Source organism: Sinocyclocheilus anshuiensis, unplaced genomic scaffold, assembly GCF_001515605.1.
Source record: "Sinocyclocheilus anshuiensis isolate Anshui unplaced genomic scaffold, SAMN03320099.WGS_v1.1 scaffold624, whole genome shotgun sequence".
Lineage (NCBI taxonomy): Eukaryota > Metazoa > Chordata > Actinopteri > Cypriniformes > Cyprinidae > Sinocyclocheilus > Sinocyclocheilus anshuiensis.
In genome coordinates, this window is record NW_015554128.1 from 17,144 (window position 1) to 38,130 (window position 20,987).

At 38.8% G+C, this 20,987-nt stretch overlaps 2 protein-coding genes across 3 annotated transcripts in view; both read right to left on the reverse strand.

The window, feature by feature from the left end:
* LOC107670190 (unconventional myosin-Va-like) overlaps positions 1–17,015 on the reverse strand; it is a 17,910-nt gene extending 895 nt beyond the window's left edge. Inside the window, exons 1-37 of the mRNA XM_016462713.1 lie at positions 16,973–17,015; positions 14,859–15,003; positions 14,592–14,748; positions 14,330–14,473; positions 14,065–14,146; positions 13,771–13,878; positions 12,529–12,635; positions 12,164–12,429; positions 11,995–12,076; positions 11,756–11,896; positions 11,531–11,656; positions 11,360–11,443; positions 10,832–10,966; positions 9,689–9,786; positions 9,525–9,611; positions 9,134–9,242; positions 8,670–8,881; positions 8,386–8,542; positions 7,916–8,155; positions 7,635–7,829; positions 6,534–6,627; positions 6,129–6,274; positions 5,917–6,030; positions 5,692–5,829; positions 5,565–5,621; positions 5,231–5,455; positions 5,058–5,095; positions 4,862–4,942; positions 4,286–4,484; positions 4,110–4,203; positions 3,748–3,894; positions 3,416–3,570; positions 3,236–3,267; positions 2,852–2,906; positions 1,830–1,980; positions 1,465–1,747; positions 17–192 (exon numbers count right to left, since the gene is read on the reverse strand). Coding sequence (XP_016318199.1) covers positions 17–192; positions 1,465–1,747; positions 1,830–1,980; positions 2,852–2,906; positions 3,236–3,267; positions 3,416–3,570; positions 3,748–3,894; positions 4,110–4,203; positions 4,286–4,484; positions 4,862–4,942; positions 5,058–5,095; positions 5,231–5,455; positions 5,565–5,621; positions 5,692–5,829; positions 5,917–6,030; positions 6,129–6,274; positions 6,534–6,627; positions 7,635–7,829; positions 7,916–8,155; positions 8,386–8,542; positions 8,670–8,881; positions 9,134–9,242; positions 9,525–9,611; positions 9,689–9,786; positions 10,832–10,966; positions 11,360–11,443; positions 11,531–11,656; positions 11,756–11,896; positions 11,995–12,076; positions 12,164–12,429; positions 12,529–12,635; positions 13,771–13,878; positions 14,065–14,146; positions 14,330–14,473; positions 14,592–14,748; positions 14,859–15,003; positions 16,973–17,015 — 4,903 coding nt within the window. The remainder of the gene's footprint in view (positions 1–16; positions 193–1,464; positions 1,748–1,829; positions 1,981–2,851; positions 2,907–3,235; positions 3,268–3,415; positions 3,571–3,747; positions 3,895–4,109; positions 4,204–4,285; positions 4,485–4,861; positions 4,943–5,057; positions 5,096–5,230; positions 5,456–5,564; positions 5,622–5,691; positions 5,830–5,916; positions 6,031–6,128; positions 6,275–6,533; positions 6,628–7,634; positions 7,830–7,915; positions 8,156–8,385; positions 8,543–8,669; positions 8,882–9,133; positions 9,243–9,524; positions 9,612–9,688; positions 9,787–10,831; positions 10,967–11,359; positions 11,444–11,530; positions 11,657–11,755; positions 11,897–11,994; positions 12,077–12,163; positions 12,430–12,528; positions 12,636–13,770; positions 13,879–14,064; positions 14,147–14,329; positions 14,474–14,591; positions 14,749–14,858; positions 15,004–16,972) is intronic.
* Positions 17,016–17,878: 863 nt separating this feature from the next.
* LOC107670207 (cAMP-regulated phosphoprotein 19) lies at positions 17,879–20,684 on the reverse strand. 2 transcript variants are annotated; one of them, XM_016462729.1, is made up of 3 exons: positions 20,617–20,684; positions 19,484–19,606; positions 17,879–18,378 (listed from the first exon to the last, which is right to left on the reverse strand). In XM_016462729.1, the coding sequence occupies exons 2-3, from the start codon at positions 19,601–19,603 to the stop codon at positions 18,208–18,210; spliced, it is 291 nt and encodes a 96-aa protein (XP_016318215.1). In that variant the 5' UTR covers positions 19,604–19,606; positions 20,617–20,684; the 3' UTR covers positions 17,879–18,207. The 2 variants fall into 2 exon arrangements, with proteins under 2 accessions (XP_016318215.1, XP_016318214.1); XM_016462728.1 differs by having other exon boundaries at positions 20,473–20,653.
* Positions 20,685–20,987: the final 303 nt, after the last annotated feature.

Here is a 20,987-nt window from a genome sequence, read left to right on the forward strand (position 1 = left end):
CACACACACACACACACCTGTTCAGTGGTGAGAGCCGTGCACATAGTACAGATGGCCCCTGCGTCGTCCTGGCTCTTCTTTTTGATCTGCAGAAGCTGAGCTGCCTGAATCAAAGGCTCCAGAGACTCACGCGCTCCACTGCCCTGAAGATCTTTATCCAGCAACCACTCCTCCAGCTGACATACATTATACCTTATATAAAGAAAAAACTAATTGTAAATAAAATATAAATACATGCATATATATATATTTTCAATGTTCTATATAACAAAAAATTAACAGAAAAAAAAAAATTTTAGAGAAGTAAAATGTTTAAAACTTAATTACATAAAAGTAAAGTTAATTACCTGTAAAGTTTTATTATACACATAAAATTATGAATGAACTTTTTTTTTTCCAACCCAGGCTTCATTCCACTCCACTTTTAAACACACACTCGCAAACTTCCCTAAGCACTTCCCCTCGGGGGAATCCCCACTGCCATTTTGAAGTGCGTTTCACTTCATGAAGTAAACGAGGGAAGTTTATATGGACAGACCCTCGACCCCTCGATTTTGACCCGAGGGAGCGAGTCTATGGGATTACATCTCTGCCATAATTCTGCACGCGAAACATCATATTTTTTCCTCTTCTGCTGTCGAGGTAATGCAAGGAATGTTGTGATTGGTTGTCAAGGCAGCCAATCAGAATTTAGCAGCCTCGGTCTCTGATTGGCTGGAATTATGGCACAATGTAACGCTGGGTTGTGTTGAGCTGGGTTGTGTTGAGCTGTTGGCATTTAGCGAACACTGAGAGCGGGCATCAGGTGAGCAAGCTAGTGAAACGTTGCACGCGCAAAAGAGAAGGTCTGCACACATCCAAAAACTTATTTTAAATGCAAAATTGATTTTCGTGCGCTCGAAATACTTTCTTCTTTGCGAGACAAATATTTTCTCCACAAAACTCAGTTTGCGCACGTGCAAAACACTTTTGCGTGCTCAAAATATGATCTTTCGCGCGCAGAATTGTGGCAGAGATCTAAGCCTATACGAGTCTGCTTCATATGCACACTTCAGGCCACTCCATAGACCACAATGCACCACGATTGTGACGTCATCGCAGATCGCGTTTAATTTATCCCCACCCCAAACAACTATAATATCTAAATGATTTTTTTTTTTTTTTACATTTATAACAGCCCAAGCATACCTATATACAAATAGAATGCTGTACCAAACAAAGGGGGAAAATGTAAACAATAAACCAACTCCATAGCAGATTCTAAGTGATCAAAGGTCCTAGGACGTTCCAATTCAGCCCATTCCAACGGTTCTGCCAGTAGTGGGCACTCATGCAACGTAATCAATGACGTACATCCAAGTAAACGAGACGGAGGGAAGTTGGCCAGTGAAGGGCATAAAAAAAAATGAACTGGAACGCAGCCCCAGACTATCCGTAGGTCTAGTGGCCTCTAGTGGTCAGTACCTGATCTGCAGGCCTTTACTCCAGGAGCACATGTCCTTACGGAGCAGTAAGTTGTTGAGTGTAACAGAGCAGATGACGTAGAACTGCTGTTTGATGACCTGTCGGACCAGCTCGGTGTCGTTGCCGTGCTGAAGCAGTGTGTAATAGAACACATCCAGCTGCTTCAGAATGGACTCCAGCGAGTGAGAGCCCTCCTCATGGAAACTGGGCGTGCGCTTCCTCATTCCTGTGGGCTTCACACCCATCACACCCTGAATGGTCTCCTGCTCCAACATGGCTGGAGCTGCCATGAGGAAAAGAGGGAATGATCAAGCAGAGAGCATAAAATAAACATTGAAATCTTTATGATCAGAGTATGGAGTTACCAATCTTGGGGTGTAAAATGTTTTCTATGACCCTGATGAGCTGCTGGTAGATCTGAATGGCCAGATCACTCAGAACCTGCCGGTACTCAGACAGGTCAAAGTTTGTCAGACAGTGTTCGTTCTGCCGAGGCGTGTTGTGCTTTGCGTATGCCTAAAAAAGGTCAGGAAGAAATAAAATATTAGGCCAGCATTCATATAGGAGTAAAAAATTCAAAATAATAGTAGTAATAATAAAAACATTAACATTCATGTGTACAGACATGCAGAAGTGCTGTTTCAAACGTTTCTCTCTACTCTCAACATTTGCAGCTAGCTTCTTCAGAAAGCTATTTTTTTTGATCAGATTCTTCTAATTCAGCATACAAGGAACCTTGAATAATTGAACTGAAATTTACAAGAAGCAACACTGTGCCACACAAAAAGTGATGGCTAATGCATACAGTTAATTTCTAATAGTCTGGTGTTAGCATCTTGCTAAGCTAATTACTACCTCTAGCACAAAAGAACATTAAAACATAAAAAGAACTATATTATATTATATAAATATTAGATAATATAAAATTACTAATATTTTCCACAGAAATATCTTACCTTACGTAGGCATAATTTGTCTATGAAACTAATTGCCATCGTTTGAGCATAAAATTGTAGATCTTAAAAGGTTTTAAGATAATAAGAAACATGAATACAGAAGAAAAAAATAGAATTTATATTGATAAAATTTACATAGTGTATTCAAAATAAGAAAGCACCCCAAAAAATTGTCTGTATACATGAATGAGTGTGTGTGTGTATAAAATAATAGTAAGAATTTCCCACTACAATTTAATGATTTGCCACAATGCATTCTGAGATTGCATTTCTTGTGACGGATACGTTTCACTGACTTATTTGGTCAGGACGAGATATTTAATAAATGCTGCTGCCATTTTGCTGCTGACTTTTTAGAGTGTAATAATGACGTCTACAATGCTGTCTATGTAGACAGAACACTAGGGTTCAAAACGCAGCAAACAACCTACCTTCTCTCCACTGTACTGCCTCAGGCAATGTAAGAAGCGACAAGTGTTTGCCAACCAGAAGGAAATGGTTTCAAAATCTCGTGTGTGTGTGTGTGTGTGTATAAAATAATAGTAAGAATTTCCCACTACAATTTAATGATTTGCCACAATGCATTCTGGGATTGCATTTCTTGTGACGGATACGTTTCACTGACTTATTTGGTCAGGACGAGATATTTAATAAATGCTGCTGCCATTTTGCTGCTGACTTTTTAGAGTGTAATAATGACGTCTACAATGCTGTCTATGTAGACAGAACACTAGGGTTCGAAACGCAGCAAACAACCTACCTTCTCTCCACTGTACTGCCTCAGGCAATGTAAGAAGCGACAAGTGTTTGCCAACCAGAAGGAAATGGTTTCAAAATCTCCTCGTTTCTGTACAGATAGCAAGTTATTACGTAATTACCACAGCATGTTTTGTCAGATGTTTAAATCGAAATAATCTGGACATTTTTCATGCAAAAATGGTTCACTCTTATCTCAATGGATTTGTATTCCAACATATTCTGACAGAGTCTTTCACCTTCAGTACGTTCTTGATGGTGTTGACGGAGGAGTTCAGCAGGGTGGAGACCCGCTGGTCATCGTTGGCGTAGTCGGCGTGTCGCAGACACATGAAGAGAATGTAAGCAGGCAGACCTGCGACCAAATTCACCGCCACACCTCGGGGTTTGAGCTCTGTGGATAAATACAATCAAAATGACTGAAAATCACTCTTTTCAATGGAATATACTGCCTAAAGCAAAAAAATTCAATGTCCATTTGTTTCACTTTGTTCCAAAGAAAGTATCTATAAACATTTGTATTGTTTAGTTTCTCTGCTGATATTCTACATGTTTATGATGTTCAGATCACCTGTGATGAGTATCTTGAACAGTTTGCTCTCGTCTTCTCTCCTGTACTCCAGCATGCCCTGGAAATCCCTCTCTTTGCGAACGATACTGACCGTGCGTCCGCTCTCGCCAACTATGTTCTCTGGAGAGGACTGCTCGATATGAACACCTGCTGCCACCACCAAAATATTCATATTTTCCATATAAAAATAATCATGGGATGCCACTCCAACAGAAATTCATGTGACAATTTGTCTACAAAACTAACTGAAAGCATTTAATCATAAAACTTTTAGACAGTTTTTTAGACAACAAACATGAATCTAGTGTCCAAACTTGACTGATATTATTAATATCTTGTTTTCAAACATGAGAAATCATTACCCTCAGCCTCCCCAAACTTTTTCATGTAAATTTTCAGGTGTTTCTTTAGTTTGCGGATCATTTTGTCCTGTTTCCCCATCTGCTCCAAGAGGTCCTTTAATTTACATAAATCATTGTAATGCAGAATAATATTTACTGTCATATATTACTATGTATATTTGTTAGTGTATGCGTACCATATTTTGTTGTGTGAGGCGACTGATCTCGTGCTGCAGGCTGGCTTGTATTAGAGCGTCATGCGGAAGCTCCAAGCTGTTCGACAGCATCTGCTGCTGATGATCAAGCTCCGCCCTTAACTGCTGAAGCTCCGCCCTCAAACCCTCCACCTCCTCCTCGTGGGACTGTCCCTGAGTTTGCAACTGTGACACTAGAATCCTGCAAAGAGATATTAAAATGTTACTCAAAAGATATGCACTTAACAAGTGTTATTTTAGTATTATTGATATATTTTAGTTTTTCTTAATATTTTGAATAATATTTTTTTTTTTTACAGTTTTCATCTCAATTTTAGTTAATTTGAGTAATTCTGTGTTTTTGTCATTTTTATTAGTCTATATAGACTTCATTAAGTTTTAGAAAAATGTTACCTCAGGAACTAGCATGCTATTTTACTTAATGGGTCCATTTAGTCCCTTTGTTTACCAATTTAAAAAGACACTTTCATTAAAAAAAAAAAGATTTTTTGGATGGTGTGTGTAAGTTAGTGTACGTGAGAAAGAGTGTCTTTGTATATTAGTTCTATTTTATTTCACCTGTTAGTTTCCTTCAGGCTCTCATAAGCCATCCAGAGTTCTCCATCCTCATTGAGCTCATGAAGGTCCAACGTGGGAGATCTGTGAGAGAAAGAGTCATAAATGACTTCCATTATAAGGAAACATGCATGTTACAGCGTGAACATGGGTCTGAGGACTGTAAATACAAATTTCTGAAATATAAAAGCTGATATACCTGCTTGAGTCACCTGAATCTCCTTCGGTTCCTGTTTCCTGAAAAAAAAAATTATTTACTGCCAGACTGATTATGTGTGTGTTATATTTTATTAATTATAATTTATGTCACATTATTTTGAAGATTTTCACCTATGGAATGTCAAATGGCTGCAAAAAAAGTTTGCACACTACCTTATGTTTAAATGCCTCGTGGTTGACCAGTTGAGATCGCAAGATGAGCACTTCCTCCTTTCGCATTTCAAGCTCTTCTGTGGTGGAGTTGAGCTGTTCGAGGAGCATGTTATATGCCTGACCTCCAGGGGACGCCAACTTTGACCCCGACCCCTTACTGAGGGACTGACGGAGCTCCTGCAGATCTTTCTTGAGCTTCTTATTGTCGGACTCCAGCTCCTGACGCTGTGAGCAGATCAGAAAACACACACACACACACACACACACATTTCTTTGAATGCATGAAAGACAAACCAAAAATTTTATTTAGTGAGCAAAAGTGTGTTTTTGGTACCTTCAGAGCTTCATAGTCTCTCTCAGCCCCTAACACTCTCTGACAATCTTCCAGTTCCTGGAAACACAGAGAAAGAACATGCATGACTTCCAGTACATGATAACAGCCTAGCTGTTTTGGTTCTTACTTTAGTTTGTTCCAGTTGCAGCTGGTCTTCTTTGGTGTCCATCTCACTCTGCAGGTCCATCTTCTCCTTCTCCAGCTCAGCGACTCTCCTCTGAAGCTTCAGCAGCAGGGACACATCAGCTGCCGTCTGGCCAGCATCCTAGACGCATCAAACACAACCATCATATCCTATCATAACAGAAAATCTAGGAGAAATTCAGAAATCAAACTGCTTTTGGAAACGGACCTCTCTTTCCAGCGAGCTGACCTCTGACCCTGTGAGCACAGAGCTGTGGACGCTGTCTGATTGGCTGCTGCTGTAGCCAGAGTCGGCTCTGTTATGATCATGTTTGGAGAGCTCCTTGTAAGAAAGATTGGTAACACAAAATAGGTTGCAATATTAAAATGTGAAAAATGCCATTGTATTAGGAAAGTGATATGAAAAATCTTTCTTATTACAGCCGCCTCTTTTTCTGATCTCAGATCAGCGCAGCGCTCCTCCAGTTTCAGGTGCTCAGATAGAAGGTTCTGGTAACGGAAGCGTTCCTCATTCAGCTGTGCTTGCAGGTGCTCTGTGGCCTCCTGATGGGTCGACTCTGATTTCTCTGTTTAAGACAATACAGATGACAACTGCTACATGACTTTCTTGGTATGCAAATCCAATTTTGTACATCGTTTACCATTACAAAAAATCTTGGCAGATAAACAGATTCACCAGTCAAGTAACTACCAGTCAGATGGATGGCAATGCTCAAGGGTAACTTCCTCCACAAGGATTACAGACCTTTTTGCCCAAGCCCTCAATAGTATTACTAGGTAAAATGTCGGAGCTTTCCTGAGCCAAGCCGAAACAACATGATCCACCTTTTAACTGCTGCTCCTGTTCCTGGATCAGTCTGTTCATCTCATCTTTCTCACTCTTCAGCAGTGTGTTCTTCTCATTCAGCTCAGCAACCATCTGCAGATCGCAGTTAAAATAGCAGTTAAGTTTGGTAAGATTTTTAAAATGTTTTTAATGTTAAGGAAGTCTCTTATGCCCATCAAAGCTACATTTATTTGATCAAAAATACAATAAAAACAGTAATACTGGGAAATATTATTACAATTTAAAATAACGGCTTTCTATTTTAATATATGTAAAGCATTTAATATATAAAATGTAATTCCTACGATGACAAAGCTGAATTTTGTGCTGCTTAATTTTGTTGTGGAAACGGATACATTTTTTTGCAGGATTCTTTGATGAATAGAAAGTCCAAAAGAACAGCATTTATTTGAAAGAAAGCAAATATTTTTACTGTCACTTTTTATCAACTTAATGTGTCCTTGCTGAATAAAATTATGATTTTAAAATAATATATTTTTTGTAATTTTATATCTATAAATATAGACAGATAGATAGATAGACAGATATAGACAGACAGAGATAGATAGACAGATAAAGACAGACAGATAGATAGACAGATATAGACAGACAGATATAGACAGAGAGATAGACAGACAGATATATACAGAGAGACAGATAGATAGATAGACAGATATAGACAGAGAGATAGATAGATAGACAGATATAGACAGACAGATAGATAGACAGATATAGACAGACAGATAGACAGATATAGACAGACAGATAGACAGATATAGACAGATATAGATAGATAGATAGATAGATAGATAGACAGACAGATAGATAGATATAGACAGACAGATAGATAGATATAGACAGACAGATAGATAGATATAGACAGACAGATAGATAGATATAGACAGACAGATAGATAGATATAGACAGACAGATAGACAGATATAGACAGATATAGATAGATAGATAGATAGACAGACAGACAGATAGATAGATATAGACAGACAGACACAGACAGACATAGACAGACAGACACAGACAGACAGACAGACAGACATAGACAGACAGACACAGACAGACAGACAGACAGAATTAAATATGACCTCTTTGTTCTTCTCCAGCTCCTGACGGACCAGTTCCAGCTCCTCCTGTAAGGATGTCACCAGGTCTCCACGGTGACGGGACTCCTCTTCCGCCTCTTGAAGAGTCTTGAGCTGCATGTGCAACTTCTCCAACTCAGTGGCACTGTGGCTCTCCATTTGCCTTATTTGCTCAGAAAGCTCTCGGTTGTCTTTATGCTAAAGATAAATACAAACATTGTAAATCAAACATGGATTCCTCCTTAGATATCAAGATAGATGTAGATAAAACAGATGAAGGATACCTGCTCATCCAGTTTCCTCTGCAGCTGCATGATCTTGTTCTCCATGCCGACGTTGAGCTTCTTGTAGTGCTCGACTGATCTGGCTTCAATCTTGAGTTTCTTGAGCTCTCGACGGGCCAGCATCCTGCGCACACAACACTGCAGATACACCACAGCCCTCTTGATGCGACGAAAACGCCAGCGGGCCAGGAAGCCACGCACCCAGCGCTGGATCAGTAAAGCCTTGTGCTCACACACCAACTATGCAAGAAAACATCACAACAAGCTCTACAACAATTGCTTTCATCTCCAAGCCAACATTAAAGCATTTGCAACCCATGTTACTTCCATAATGTAACATTTAAATGAATGAGAATTAGCATCTCTCTGTACTAAGAAATAGCTGTTACTCATTCCTGAAAGCCTCATTCTTAATTCCTCTTGCATGTTTTTAAATTTGTGATTACAAGCCTAGATCTTTGTCTGTGTACCCATTTGTACTCCAGTCTGGCAGTATAGCCGCGCAGTAACCTCTGAATGAGAACCGCTGCTGCTCTCTGTCGCAGGAACTGTCGTCGGGCTGCCCACATGCGCGTGTACTTCTGAAAGATCACTGCGGCCCGCGTCCTTCTCAGTGTCTTGCACAAGCTAAACGAGGGTAGATAAAATACACTGCTAGTTTAGATTCCAATTAGTAATTCACTCATAATTCATCTCAATTTACGCTTGACTTATTTCGCAATGTAAATCTAAAACATTTGTGAGTGTGACGCACCATCGAGCCTGGTGTCCTCTCGTGTATCTCTGCAAGGTAATGGCCGCCTGGCGAATACGCAGGTATTTCTTCCGGGCGAGCCAGCAACGGATGGTTTTTTGGATGTGGATGCAGGCTGCACGGAGTTTGTCAGCCCTCAGCTTTTCCAGGTAAGCCACTTGTCCAGCCCGGAAAAAGATCTTTGTTTTTCCGAACTGGTATTTATCTTTGTTCTGCAGAGAGGGAACAAAGTAACATTAGACTGTTAAAAAACATCTCAAGCCTACCAAAGCTGGTTTGTACGTGTCTGTGCATGGCCATGCTGGTTTAGAGGGCTTTTGGCCACTTTTTGGCTGGGAGATTGGCTTAAACCAGCTTAGACCATCTTAAACCAGCCTAGGTAGTTCTTTTTTGCAGGACACATGCATTTTGCATAGAGAAAGAACAAAGAGTTGTGTTAATGTTTACAAAGAGAAGTGTGATACCTGCACAAGCCGTTCTAGAACACTCTGGCAGGTCAACTTCCTGTCTGAGAGGAATTCTTTCTGCCTCATTAGAACACGATAACGACTGAAGAACTCTTGATAAGTCCACCTGACCAGAGGGAGGTAAAGATGCATTAAAACACAAACAGATTCCAAATCAGGTCGGCCATTTAGAGCTGGGTTAACAGAACTAAATTTTTGCTAAAGTGGTTTTAAACTTGAATAGAATAAGTTTAATAAGGGTTTTTATTGATAAACGAACATCAGTTGAAAAACTTTTGATTGGTCCTTTTGAGTCCATCACTTCTGATTGGTTCCCTTCAATTGGTCACAGCCAATCAGATTCCACGCAGAAGGGAGACTAGAAAGACATGTCATCATGAATTAGCACCTGGAAGGGAAGCCTGCAGATGAGATACGAATGGTCTCAAGGACTCCACACGCTCTGAGCTGCTGAACGGCTCGATGGGGGTCCAACCTAGAGCCAGAAAGAGAAGAAACTAAAGTGACCTATATTACATAATGGTGGATTATCTCTGAACTCAGCTTACTGACATGAAGGGGGCTTTAACGTCATTTGGCTTGATGCAGCGCACATAGTGAGGGGTGGTGGCGTTCAGCGTGTCCATGAGCAGGTGCAGAGAGTTCCGGAACTTAAAACAGGAGGAACAAAAGCATCAGACAAACGACACTGTGATTTTCTGTGAAGAGATTTGGGTGGATAATATCTGTTTCAATAGAGCACAGTAGCGACCGCCTACTTTTCCCACATTTTTCAGCAGCCTTGGTTCTGGAAGCATTTTTCCCATTCATGTTTTCCATTATTTATAGCAAAATAGTATATGAAAATTGGGGAAAATGACAAAGGTAGACCATGCAATTAACATCTTTTATGAGACAATTATTGTTGTTATTATTATTAATAATTTAAGTTCAACTACCATGAAAAATTCCATGACGCATTGTGAATGAAATAATGGAATCAAGTGCAACAAAAACTAAATAAAACTACTGATTTATAGTCATTGAATTAAGAACAAAACAATGCTTTCCAAAGTTTGGGGTTGATAAGACTTTTTTTTTTTTTTTGAACGAATCGTGCTCATCAGCACTGCATTTTTATTTGATCAAAAACACCGTAAAATAGTAATATTGCAAAACTGTATTATTCATTTAAATAAATGTTTTCTATTTTAATTATTTTACAATTATTTTAATAATATTATATTATTATTAATATTATTTAATATGCTGATTTGGTGCTCAAAAAACTTTTTTTTTTATTATTATCAATGTTGAAAATAGTGATACATTTGTTCAGGATTCATTCATGAACAAAGTTCAAAAGAACAGCATTTATCTGAACTCTAACTTTTTTGTAATAATGCAAAAAGTCTGTTGCGTGCACAGGATCAATTTAATGCACCCTTGCTAAAAAAGTATTTTTAAATTAAAATGATTACAAATCTTACTGACCCCAAACCTTTGAATATATTTGACTATTAAACCCTTTTTCTTTTTTCTTTTTTTTTGTATATAACGCCTGTCTTAAAAGGTTTACTGTTATTACTTTAATCAGGTAATGGGAATGAATGCTTTTACTTTCAGAGTCTTTTTGCAGCCCAAGTTCAGATTGAAGGAAATGAAAAAGACAATCAAAAACAGAGATGGATCTCGGCTTTGTTGGTCAACTCTAACCTGCAGTCCAACCGATTTCTTGTGCTCCCTAAAAGACTGGGTTGACCGCCCAACCTTTGCACGACCAGATGGTGCTGAGGAGCTCGGAGCTGCAGGTGTTTCCTCATCCTGGAAGAGCTCAACCAGCAAGGCAAACTGAGAAAACAAGAGTCTTAATTAAAAAAAAAAAAAAAACAGCAATATGCATGCTACTTGTGACTATTTCACTCTAGACTCAGTGGTTCTCAACTGATTTAAAACAGATTTTTTTCCCTGCTCTCCATAACCTGTTTTTGGGTTGCAACCCACCAGTTGAGAACCACTTGTCTAGGAAGCCAAAAAATATGTTAATGAACCGAACAGCAGGTGGCGATACTTATCTCAAGACATGTTGTATCGTAACTGTATTTTCAAGTCACTGAGAGAGCAGAGAATAACATTTCGCAAGCTGAAACACATTCCAGGTTCTCATTTCAACTGTGTAGAGCACAGCAAAGATGAATTTCTGTGCCAGAAAAATGTTAGTGAGCTATGCTGAGGTGAACACACCTTACTAGCCTTCAGCACATTAATTTGTTCTTCATTGACTGTGTCTTTATTTTTCTCCAGAAATCCATCACACTGGTATTCAACCTAAAACAGAAAAACAAAGAGATAAAATGGCATGGACTCTTAGGAATTCCTGTATGACCACATAAGTGCATATTTTTCTTCATGTACCTTGTCTGCAAAGTGCAGTATGATGAAGGCTTTGTTAGACATGCGTGGCTTCTCAAAGTGAGAGCTTTTCTTTAGGTGAGTGTTGTACAGCTTTTGGGCCCATGAATCATCTGAGCCTTTTGGCATCTGGAAGCATCAAATCAAGAAATCTGAGAAGTTCATCACAAAAATATGCTAATTATATATATATATATATATATATATATATGGTTCAATCATGTTTACAGTGCATTCTTCATCTAAAAGATCTAGCAAGCCCATCTTGGCCTCGATCAGGTTGATGCACGGCTGGTTGTCGTAGAAATCGATGAGCGTCCATGGTATCTGCTCCTTCATGTATTCCTCCTGCTCCAGTTTGAACACGTGCTGGAGGGGAAATGCTTTCTGTGAGTCATGATGTGCTTGGACATGACCGCTCGTTTCGTGAATGCTGGAACAGCTGACACATGTTTGAAAATGCTGACCATGTTAAACTGCTGCTGGAGCTTCTCGTTGGCGTAATTGATGCAGAACTGCTCGAAGCTGTTCACCTCGAATGTCTCAAACCTGGGCACAACAGTTCACCTAATTTTCCTACAACTGCATTTTTAACATCAATAAAATATGAAGATGAAATAATAGCACCTCACCCACCCATAGATGTCTAGGACACCGATGAACGAGTGCGGTTTGGAGGAAGTGCTCAGGGCCTTGTTGACCTGGCTGACGATCCACGAGAAGAGCTTGGCATAAATGTGCTTCGCAAGAGCGTCACGGCCATTTATGGCCTCCAGTCGGGTAACAGGCTTGTTTAGGGTTTCTGTGGCGGTCTTGAGTTTTTTATGGCACAACCAGTGAGCCATGGACTCGTACGACACCTCAGTGAGGTCACAAAACACTGCCAGGTGGCCGCTTTCATCCTGGACACAATGAAAACAACAAAGTGTGAAATCAATGAATGAAAATGCAAAATGTGTATTAAAGAATCCATGAATTCTTGCGTTCTCAATGCGACTTACAGAGATGCCACAACTAGACGATCCTCTCTCTTTCACTTCCACATTCCCCAGATGAAGAATGGCTGACAGGATTTGGAATAAACCCATTTGGTGTGCCTCAGTTATTCCTGGAATCAGTAGATACTGGCACGTTTGTGGCTGAATGACTAAACTAAGAGCATGTGAAGAAGCATTAAAGTAACACTCCACTATTTTTGAAAATAGGCTCATTTTCCAACTCCCCTAGAGTTAAAACAGTTAAGTTTTACCGTTTTCGAATCCATTCATCCGATCTCCGGGTCTGGCGGTAGCACTTTTAGCTGTAGCTTAGCACAGATCATTGAATCTGATTAGACCGTTAGCATCTCGCTCAAAAATGACCAGAGTTTATTACGCCGGAATGAGAGTATAGTTCCTAGCCATATCGGCGTAGAAAATCGCAACTTTTCATTTTCCGTCGGTCTTACTACACGATGTAACTACAGAAGAGTCCAGTTTTAAATAGTAAAAATATAGAAACTCTTTGGTCATTTTTGAGCGAGATGCTAACGGTCTAATCAGATTCAATGATCTATGCTAAGCTGCAGCTAAAAGCGCTACCACCAGACCCGGAGATCGGATGAATGGATTCAAAAACGGTAAAACTCAACCGTTTAACTCTAGGGGAGTTGGAAAATGAGCCTATTTTCAAAAATAGTGGAGTGTTCCTTTAAAAGGGTTTATATCATGAAGAATCTAATTGTCCTTGATCGTTTTAGATAAGAGCTTTATGTACTATGAAAACACATTTTGACTTTGTCCATGTTTACACATCAACTATTGCTACTGGATGTTCAGAAACCTGGCCAGTCTAATCATAGATAGGTAATAAGAATAAAAAAAAAATTTTTTATAAAAAAAAAAAATTTAAAAGGAAAAAAAAAAAAAAAAAGATAAAAAATGTGTATCCTAAATGCAATGTAAGTTGCTTTGGATAAAAGCATCTGCCAAATGCATAAATGTAAATGTAAAAAAAAAAAAAAAGAATACAAAAATAATCACATTAAAAAATAAAAGAAACAATAAAAAAAGAATGAATTTTTTAAAATAATAAAATAAACAATACAATACAATTAATAAAATACAAAAATAATTAAAAAAATTAAAATAAAAGACGTTACCCTTTTATCATTCTCATAATAAATTAAGACAATAAAAGAAAGATATATAGGACCCCGGTGTACAAAACAATATATGGCACATGGAAAGGTAAGCTATTTATACCTAGCAGTGAAAAGGCTTTCCTTGTGGCCTCCATCTCTTTCAGGTCGTTCACTCCCTCGATGATGGGACTTCTGCCTTGGTTAGTGTAGGGAAAGTCATCAGCGCTACCTTAAGAGAAAAACTGGTTACTGAAGAGAAGGAGTCCACCCTGAGGGGAAGCGGTGAACAGATTTTCTTATTACAAAATATCACCTGTTGGTTGACTTAAAACCTACAATAACATCCATAACTCATTATAGATGCTAACGGTTTACTTGACTGTTAATTATAAACAATGCAGAGTAGGCATCATACCCAATTTTAGAGGTTCAAATTCCGGTAAATGGGCACAGGCACAGAGCTGATAGAAGATGTGATAGTTTCTCTCCTCACTCGCCTAAAACAGGAAACAGAAACTGACCACTGTAGTTTAAGTCAAGAGACATTCCCACATAAGTACACCAGAATTTATATTTATTTAATATCAATGCTATTATGTTTTATATTACTGAAATCAATGTTGACTCTTTCAAACTATTTAAATAAGTATGTAGTAGAGACGAATAAGCAGCAGATTAACCTGAAACACCACTCTAGACTTTTCCAGAAGATACGTCCTCATGTTGGCTCCAATGATGTGGTGTTTCCTGTCAAATCCAATCTCAATGTACTTCCCAAAGCGGCTGCTGTTGTCGTTTCTCGTCGTCTTGGCGTTTCCGATAGCCTACACACATATGAAAACCTCAGTATGAGGAGAAATCTACATCTGTTTGGTGTTTAGGGAGTTTCACAGGCTAGCAGAAGCTAGCTAGCTAAAGTGAGGTAGCTATCTGCTGTCATACCTCCATGATGGGGCTGGACGCCAGCACTTTCTCCTCCACGCTGGCCTCAGCAGAGGAGCCGCTGACCGTGGCGAAGTAACGCATGGCGTATTTGGCAGAAACGGTCTTCCCTGCACCAGATTCTCCACTCACAATGATGGACTGATTTTTCTCGTCTCTTACAGGAGGAAAAGGAGAGATAGCATTGTAATTGCCATTAACTGTGAACACATTCTTAGATGCACTCTATACTTTGAATCTCTATGGCAAAAAGGTATGTGCACATACCTGGCCATCTGTTTATAGGCCTCCTCTGACACGGCAAAGATATGAGGGTCCATATCACCCATGTTCTGCCCACTGTAAGCATTGATGATGTCTGATCCATAGATTTGAAGACTTTCATATGGATTGATGGCAACCAGGATGATCCCTATATTTATTTTAAAACAAATAAATGATTCGATTTTTTTAACTTCTGGAGTTCTGGGTCAAAGGTCAGACTGAATCGCAATGCGTTTTCAGCCTCTTTTTCTGAAACTTTGCATACTGTATGCAAAACAGCCTAATCCAAGAACAGGAGTCCATAACTCAAAGTCTAATGGGCTGTGCAGTACAGATGAAACAAGCTCTGCTAGGACATATTTTATGGTTCATATTCACTAGTAATATCTGCTGCACATGAGAGTTCCAAAGTCTACAAGTCAATGCTCAGAAAAGAAATGAAATCAAATAAATTTGTTAATTAAATAAAATGGTAAAATTCAATTAATAAAAAAAAAAAGAAACTACAAGACAATATATTGACAATAAACAGACTAGCCATAGACACACTGCTTTCATATGTGACCCTGCACCACAAAACCAGTCTAAAGTCGCTTGGGTATATTTTTAGCAATAGCCAAAAAAACATTGTATGGGTCAAAATGATCGATTTTTCTTTTATGCCAAAATCATTAAGATATTAAAGGGATAGTTCACCCAAAAATGAAAATTCTGTCATGTGCATTTATTTTGCTATTTTTCTGTCGTGAGCTCTATGGTCTACATGCTGTTGATGACCTTTTATTGAAACCAGAATATTCCTTTAACGTAAAACATGTTAGTTCATCAGATCATCTTGTGCATCTTGTGGGTAAAACATGCAAAAAGCTTTTTGTATCACTGACACACTTGCAGACAGGAGATCAATTTAGAGGACATTTACTTCAGGAAACCACAAGCTAAACTACAGATACTCGGCTTTGGCCTATAGTGACTGAACACCAATCCTTAATAGAAATTAGAAATAAAAATGTAAGAATTAAACAATCATTTAAGTGTTCAGTGTTTATTTGTTTGAATACAGTCCGCTGAATGTTAGATAATCAAACTAAAATAAATTAAAAAAAATAAATTCCAGTAGCTTTAAAGTTCTCCAAAAAAAAAACAGCAAAAAGATGTAAGATTGGACTGTCTGGATGGTACAATTTTGCACATGCTTTTACTGCTCAGATGTGAAAGTAGCGGGGTTTAAACTCTCATACCTTCGAGTACAGCTCCAGCGCTGCCATTGGGCTCTGCCTAAACTCCCGTTACTCCAGAAACATCGCAACTCTCTGCGTATGCTGCGACTTAGAAAACAGACATTGAGAAACGCCAAACTTTCTGCAGTCTCTTGGCTGGTGGTGTGGAGGTGCGACAGCCGCCGGGGAAGTGCATTGAGTGGCACAGTTAAATAACTAATAGCTGTTTCCGATTGAACACGATTTAGTCTTCCGCCAGGGGGCGCTTGGTGGCTCAAAACGCTACTCCTTCATTGAGCCGCATTTAAATCTCTGGATGATTTTTGTCTCAATGGAAACATGTGCACACAAAATAGTGTAATATTTTTACTCCATTAATTATTAAGACAAACGTCTGGCATACAAATGAAAACTCGGGCAACTAGTTCTTATGAATCGATTAAAAAGTAAAAACAATCTAGTAATCACAACCGTATATGATTGGTCGGTCTTGCCCACCGGTGAGAAATGTAACAGGCACCACTTGACAACGGAATGAACGCGTTGAATGTCCTGCATTCAACAAAATTTCAATAGCCAATGAAATGTACATTGACTGTAAAAAGTATAATAATATTTAATATTACTTTATTGTAAAGTAAAATATTATTTATATTATATTTTTCTCTTCAAGGGCCACCATAAGGTAAACTAAATATATAGCAATCATTTATATTTCGCCGTCTCACTTCATTTGGAGTTATATTATAGTCGCCAGAAAGAACGAAAAATAAATAAATAAATAAAATAATAAAATCTGCATTGTGGCAATTCTGAATTACTGCGCTCCGCCCGGTTGTACTAAGTTAGAAAAACAAAATGCATTTATCTGCCTACTCCAAATGTATTAGTTTATACCCATATTCTCTGCCTCTGCTGTAAGGACTGGTTTGTTCTTCATTTTTTCGATTTAACCATATTACAGTCACCTGAAAAAGAAACTATAAAATTGAATGGCACGGAAAAACGCCATACATTATGCATGTTACACGTGAATTGGTTCTTTGTATATCTGTCATCTCTACTGCCAGGAGCTGTTTGTTCATTCATTTGGCTTTGGTAATATTACAGTCGTTTGAAAAAAAATAAAATAAAAAGTCACCATGGCAACAAATGGGCTGGAAATAGTGAGTTACTGCACTCCACCCAGATATACTAAAAACAATGCATACTTCAAACGTAAGCTGGTTATTTGTATTTCATGAAAGTTCAGTCAGTGAACAATTCAAACTAAATAAATGAAAGCCTTGGTTAATATAAATTACGTTTGACTAGACATTAAGAGTGAATTTCACCAAACGTTACTGCTAAATGATGGTACAATGCTAGTCTCCATTCAATTTGTCTAGATAATTAAAATTATTTTATTTTAATACTAAGTTTTTCAACAGAAAAGCTACAACCTGTACTGCGAAGTTTAGAAACAACTACTCGGTCACACAGCACGTGCACAAAACTAGTTTATTTACAGAACAAATGGCACAGTTGTGACAGTAAACATTTGTTTCAGGCATTCTGACAACAAAACCTAGAGAACCCAGCGAAGAGCTCAACACACTCCTCAGTGTGGGCAAACAATCGCCGCCCGAGAGAAACAGACCGTTTTAAGGCCATTTTCATAATTAGCAAGTAGGAACGAATGAACGCTTCGATTTTCTTCAGCTCAATCAGCGAACATCTACGAGGCCTTTTGTTTCTTCCAGGAGGCACAGTTTTGGCAGAAGAGGTGGTTGTGATTATTTCAAGTCCAGTCCATATGATCTATTCATGCAGGTCTTATTTCAAGACAAGCACAAACAAAAAAGCTGATGGAGAAAGTGTAAAACCCTAAAATAATGTTGATCTGACTTCATGGGCCAGATTACCATGTTTAAACCTTGGCATCGATGTCGCAATACAACTGACTGTACGGTTAAACCCAAGTGCAATGCTAGCAGCAGTATCAAAACGTTATACTGAGAGCGTTTCTACAGGCCGAAGACATAATAGAGTAAGAAAAGACAGCAAAAGAAAGACAAATCAATAAAGGTTGAGGGAACATAATGGAGATGGAGACAGCAGGAATGGCACTGAGACACGAGTCCACATTCCCATTAGACGGCGAGCTTGCTGGCCACCAGAGACTGTTTCCGCTGCGGCAGGTCCTGAGGGGTGGGAATGTGGTCTCCGGTGATCTCCGTCTTCTCCGCCGCTGCTGTCGGGAGCTGCTTGTTCTTCATCTTGGCTTTGGCCATGTTATAGTCGCCCGAGTCAAAGTATTTTTGCTGCAAGGGATAACAACGTCCATTATTTGCAATCAGTGGGCTCAATATTAAAGGGGTCATATGATGCGATTTCAAGTTTTCCTTTCTCTTTGGAGTGTTACAAGCTGATTGTGCATAGATAAGATCCCTGAAGTTGCAAAGACTAAAGTCTCAAAACCAAAGAGATGTTCTTTATCAAAGTTAAGACTCTGCCACGACCCCCTAAAACGGCTCGTTCTAACACGCCCCCACATATCTACCTCACTATGTGGAAATATTTGCATAATACCACCCAAATGTGCACGCAAAGAAAGAAGGCGTGGTTTCAGTAACCTCAGTTAGTGTTGAAGCAGCCATGTCAGGGAGACGCTGTTTGTTTCTAGGCGAAAGCAAAAGCACTTTATTTGGCCTTCCGAAAGTAGATGCATTTAGGAATCTTTAAGATTACTTACAACAGAACAGCAATGCATTTTATGGATGACCGTTTCGTGAACCTAGGAGAGGAGGTAATTCTGACTTTGCTATGACAATCTGGCGCTTCTGAATCAGCTACTGTTTTGTTATTAGTTTAAGTATTTGCTATTGACTGTTCAAATGCGGAGTTTTGCGCATTGTGTGCGTGTGTGTGTGCGCAAGCGAGCGAGAGAGAGAGAGAAAGCGCGAGAGAGAGAGAGCGAGAGAGACAGGGTCACATCACAGTGGAGTCAACTGTCTTAACCGTGGCTTGTGTACTGCAAACACATACCAGCTTCATCATTGTGTCTGTCACGTGACTCTGTTCCCCTTTCGGGCTCTGTCTTTACATTTATTTTGAAAGATGAAGCTCGCGATTATGGTAAGGGGCGTTACATTTCCGACGAGTGCTTGCGGTGTTCGGCCAATCACAATGCACTGGGTCAGCTGGCCAATCAGAGCAGACTGCGCTGGTCGGAAGGAGGGACTTTGTAGAAAACGTTTGAGAGAGGCGGGGCATAGAGGACCTACAATAATGTACAGTATTTGAAAAATAATGTGTTTTTTGAACATTAAAGCATGTCAACATATTCTGTTACACCAAATACACAAAATAATGATCTTTTAAAAAAGCATCATATGACCCCTTTAAAACTCCCTTTCAGAAACGTACCCCTTTTTGAAGTCTTTTTCGCAGCAGATCTGAGCCACCGGGCTTGGTCCCGAGATGTGGGTATCGGGCTTTCAGTTTGGCCTCCTCAGTTTTTTCTGGACTTACAACAGCGTCCTGCATCTCCTACATTAAATGTGGGACGAAAACCATTTGAAAACAAATTCTTAAGCCACAGGAAGCAGGCTGATACAGTCTAGAAAGTTTTCTTTTCTCAAATCATGTCAAACTGTTAACGGTGCATTGAACTAACAGCTACATTGAACGAAGCAAAATATAGTGAATTTGATGAAAATCTGAAAATGAGCTGTTAAATTGATAAAAAGTGATAATAAAGACTTATATTGTTAGAAAAGATTTCTAAATAAACGCTGTTCTTTTTAACTTTTTTTCCATCTAATAATCCTAAAAAAAATATCACAGGCTCCAAAACAAAATTTTAAGCAGCACAACTGTTTCCAATATCGATAATAAATCAGCATATTAGAATGATTTCTGAAGGATCATCTGACACTGAAGACTGGAGTAATGATGCTGAAAATTTAGCTTTAAAATATATATTTTAAAGTATATTAAAATAGAAAACCAGTATTTTAAATGGTAATGATATTTTACAATATTAGCCTACTGTTTTTTCTGTATTTTTGGTCAAACAAATGCAGCCATGATGAACAGAAGAGACTTCTTTAAAAAAAGTTTACAGTTTTATTATACATAATTTCGGTTTACGCTTTACAGTTAATCTAAATGCGTTATCAGCACGCAGTCTGTAAAACTGACCCTAAAAACACAGTTTGAAAAGCCTATAAAATAACTTTTACGTAGAGCGGTTGTTTTATATGGTCTAGCAGCTACATACCCGACCGATTTATTTATATATTATTATTATTATTTTAACAGTAAGTTAAAATGAGTCTTTCGTAACTGAATCAATACAATCGTATTGTCAGATGCGGAACGGCCTCGTACTAAACGTGCTCGAATAAGCAAACCTGCTGCTCCTCTGTGCTCGCCTCCACTCCACCGGACATCAGGACAAATTAAATGCAACAAAAACAAAAGAAAACAAAAGACAAAAACGGGACACTTCGCTTTATTCGCCCTCAGAGAGCCGTCGGGCCAGATACTTAACTGACCGTCTGCTGCCGCTAAATGTTCTTCCTCGAGAGAAACGGGGAGCGACTCACTATGAGCTGCACCGCCGCCGCGCGGACTGGAGGAGAACAGCGGCATTTTGAAAAATACATATATATACAATAAAATATATGTATGCAATAAAATGTCAATTTTGAGATGAAACAGTTCACTGAACCTTAAGAGAAAATATTTAAAAACAAATCTAAAAAAAGTTTGCATATGTGTTTTGTGTTGTTTCATATTTGATAGATCATGCGTTTAATGCCCATATATCATGATAAAGTGAGAAAGTATGATTCTCTTATACAGTATATCAGACTGCTTACATAAAATGCATATAAATATCAGTTGTTTTAGTGTCTTAGTAAGA